The 2,887-nt window shown below is 40.6% G+C and overlaps 1 gene segment (V, D, J or C); it reads left to right on the forward strand.

Annotated features, from left to right (window-relative positions):
* Positions 1 to 2,143: 2,143 nt before the first annotated feature.
* Positions 2,144 to 2,629, forward strand: LOC130882889 (Ig heavy chain V region PJ14-like). The segment is given in 2 exon segments: positions 2,144 to 2,189; positions 2,274 to 2,629. Coding segments are annotated over 2 exon segments (402 nt in total).
* The last annotated feature ends 258 nt before the right edge of the window (positions 2,630 to 2,887 follow it).

A 2,887-nucleotide genomic window follows, 5' to 3' on the forward strand; every position in this document is an offset into this window, starting at 1 on the left:
TCCCTCATCAATCATTACTGATCAAAATGACCCTGCATTCATTCTTAAAGAACAACCTGGTGGTGGAGATTTTTCCAAATGAAGGCCCTTTTTCCCTGATGACTGTAGCTTGTATTATGTACAAGGTGGAACTAACATTATAATATAACCCATTAAATGAGTCTCCATGTGTCCACCAGACATAAGTAAACAAATAACTGATAAAAGACTTATGGATAAGAATTTACCTATCAAGTAGAATATAATTTATATGTAATGGGTGGATTTATCATGAGTTCTTAACCTTTACAAATAAAGGTTAAGAAGGAGGGAGCAGATGAAGGGAGAACATGAGCAAGGAAGTCAGGGTGGCAAGGGGTGCACCCGTTCACTGTAAAGGTGGGGCCGATCTAATGGGAACTCACCAAGGCCAACTGGACAGGGACAGATGGAGAATCTGATCAAACCAGACTCTCGGAATGTGGCTAACATGGAGGGCTGACTGAGAAGCCAAGGACAAATGCACTGGGTTATGATTCTACTCCATGTACTGGCTTTGTGGGAACCTAGTCTGTTTGGATCCTCAACTTCCTAGACATGGATAGAGGGGAAAGGACCTTGGACTTCCCACAGAGCAGAGAACCCTGACCCCTCTTTGGAATGGATAGGGAGGGGGAAAGGAGAATGGGGGAGGAGGAGGGAAATGGGAGGAGGGGAGCAGGTGAAAATCTGTAATAATAAGAAGAAGAAGGAGAAAAAGAAAAAAGAAAAAAAAGAAAGTGCAAACACAAACTATCTCTGAAGCAACCAAAGGCCAAATTCACCAATATAGTACAAGAGATGCACATTTATTTATGTAATACTCCTTCCCAAATTTTTGTTAATATAATGAAAATATTAGATAAACCCACGATGAAACATGTTGAGAATAATATCTGAAAAATATTCTAACATCCAGAGCAAAGAATATGTGAAACACAGTACTCATAGTGAAAGTGACCATCAGAGCTTGCACAAATGGCTGAATCGCTAATGTTAAGAGCTGTCTCTACCATGGCCACTCTAGTCAAAGATTATGCACACACAAATAAGGAATTTAAAACGAGAGATCTCCAATACCAAGTAATAGGCAGACATCCTCTGAATGCTGATTGATCAGTGTGGGTCCAGCTCTGTACTTTATTTCCCCTATGGTTTGTTTTACCAAAGCAAGGATGAAAGCTCTACACACTCTTGTTCTCTATTGTGATCTACAATTCAAGGCACAGGGTTCCCATATTCATATCTGCCTAGTTCTTCACTTTTTGTGATGATTCAGCTTCCCTTCCATATTTTTCACGTTCATTAACACAACTCTCAAGACAAGTGGCATACTACTGTGCTTCCTGAACTTTTATTGACAGCCAAATTTCACATCCCTTATAATGCAATAATTATATAAAGGAACATGTGCTTTTCTGTATTACTGGCTAAAAAGAGAGATAAAAGTACATAGAGAAAGGTAGACTGGTATATGTCAAGAAGTACTAAAACCAGTCCCTTGATACTATGTTCCAAAATGAGAAAGTGAATAGGTTGAGCCACATGAGGTAGGAACCAAATAAGTCTCTTGGGCATCCTCTCAGATAAATACTTGAAATCACATGCAATCATTATGTTAGTGAGCTTCTTCTTCACAAGTTATCTTCTAGACAAGTGATGAGAATAAGAATGATTTCACTGACACCAAGTGAGTAAATTTTAAGTCGTTCCTTAATGTAGGGTTAATGATAACTAAGAGGTCCAATCCCATACTAAATTTAGTGCTGCAATTTATAGAGATACACAACTGCATTTAGGTTATGGTACACTGCTCTTCCTGCACTGCATAAATGTGGACTCACTTAGTGTAAACACTCCTACACAGTGTGATTCATACTAATTCCCATTTGTCAGGGTTTGGAAATACAAACAATAACAAGAAAATGTTCCTGAGTTCCCATATTCATCCTCTAAGAAACATAAGACAAATCTCATTCACCTGAGGGAAGTGGAAACCAAGACCTGTGCTTTCTTTTATCCCCTCAGGAGCATGTGCCAATGCAAAGCAGCCCTCAGACTCACTATAAAAGCCCAGGCCTATCTGAGAGGCCCCATCTCATTCTCACTGGAGCTCCAGCAAAGCATGGCTGTCCTGGTGCTGCTCCTCTGCCTGGTGACATTTCCAAGTTGTAAGTGTTTCAGGGTTTCAGGAGAGGGACCCAGGCATGTCATCTATGTAATGTGTGACTGATCATGATGTTGCTTGTCTCCAGGTGTCTTTTCCCAGGTACAGTTGAAGGAGACAGGACCTGGCCTGGTGCAACCCTCACAGACCCTGTCTCTCACCTGCACTGTCTCTGGATTCTCACTAACTGGTTATGATATACACTGGATTCGACAACCTCCAGGAAAGGGTCTGGAGTGGATGGGAGTAATATGGAGTAATGGAAACACAAGATACAGTTCAGCTCTCCAATCTCGAATCACCATCAGTAAGGACAACTCCAAGAGTGAAGTCTTCTTAAAACTGAACAGTCTACACACTGAAGACACAGCCATATATTACTGTGCCAGAGACACAGTGAGGAAACACCAATTTGAGCCTACACAAAAAAATACCTCCTTGTAGAGACATCTGGGACCAGCAGAGGGCACTAAGGATAAAAAGGGATTTCTGAGAACCAAAAGTAAGATTCACCTCAGAGGCTAAGGCTTCATGACCTCGAATTTTAATATCACAACCTGTGATTTGTTCTTTCAGCAAAGCATATCCTGAGGCCCCTTCCCTTTGTCTTATTACGTTCAACCTTCTATGTGTGCAAACATGAGATCAATTTTTTTTTTTTACATACTCTCTAAGTTAGTCAATTGTTTCTGATTAACAGAA

Source organism: Chionomys nivalis, chromosome 10 (assembly GCF_950005125.1).
Source record: "Chionomys nivalis chromosome 10, mChiNiv1.1, whole genome shotgun sequence".
In the NCBI taxonomy this organism is placed as follows: Eukaryota; Metazoa; Chordata; class Mammalia; order Rodentia; family Cricetidae; genus Chionomys; species Chionomys nivalis.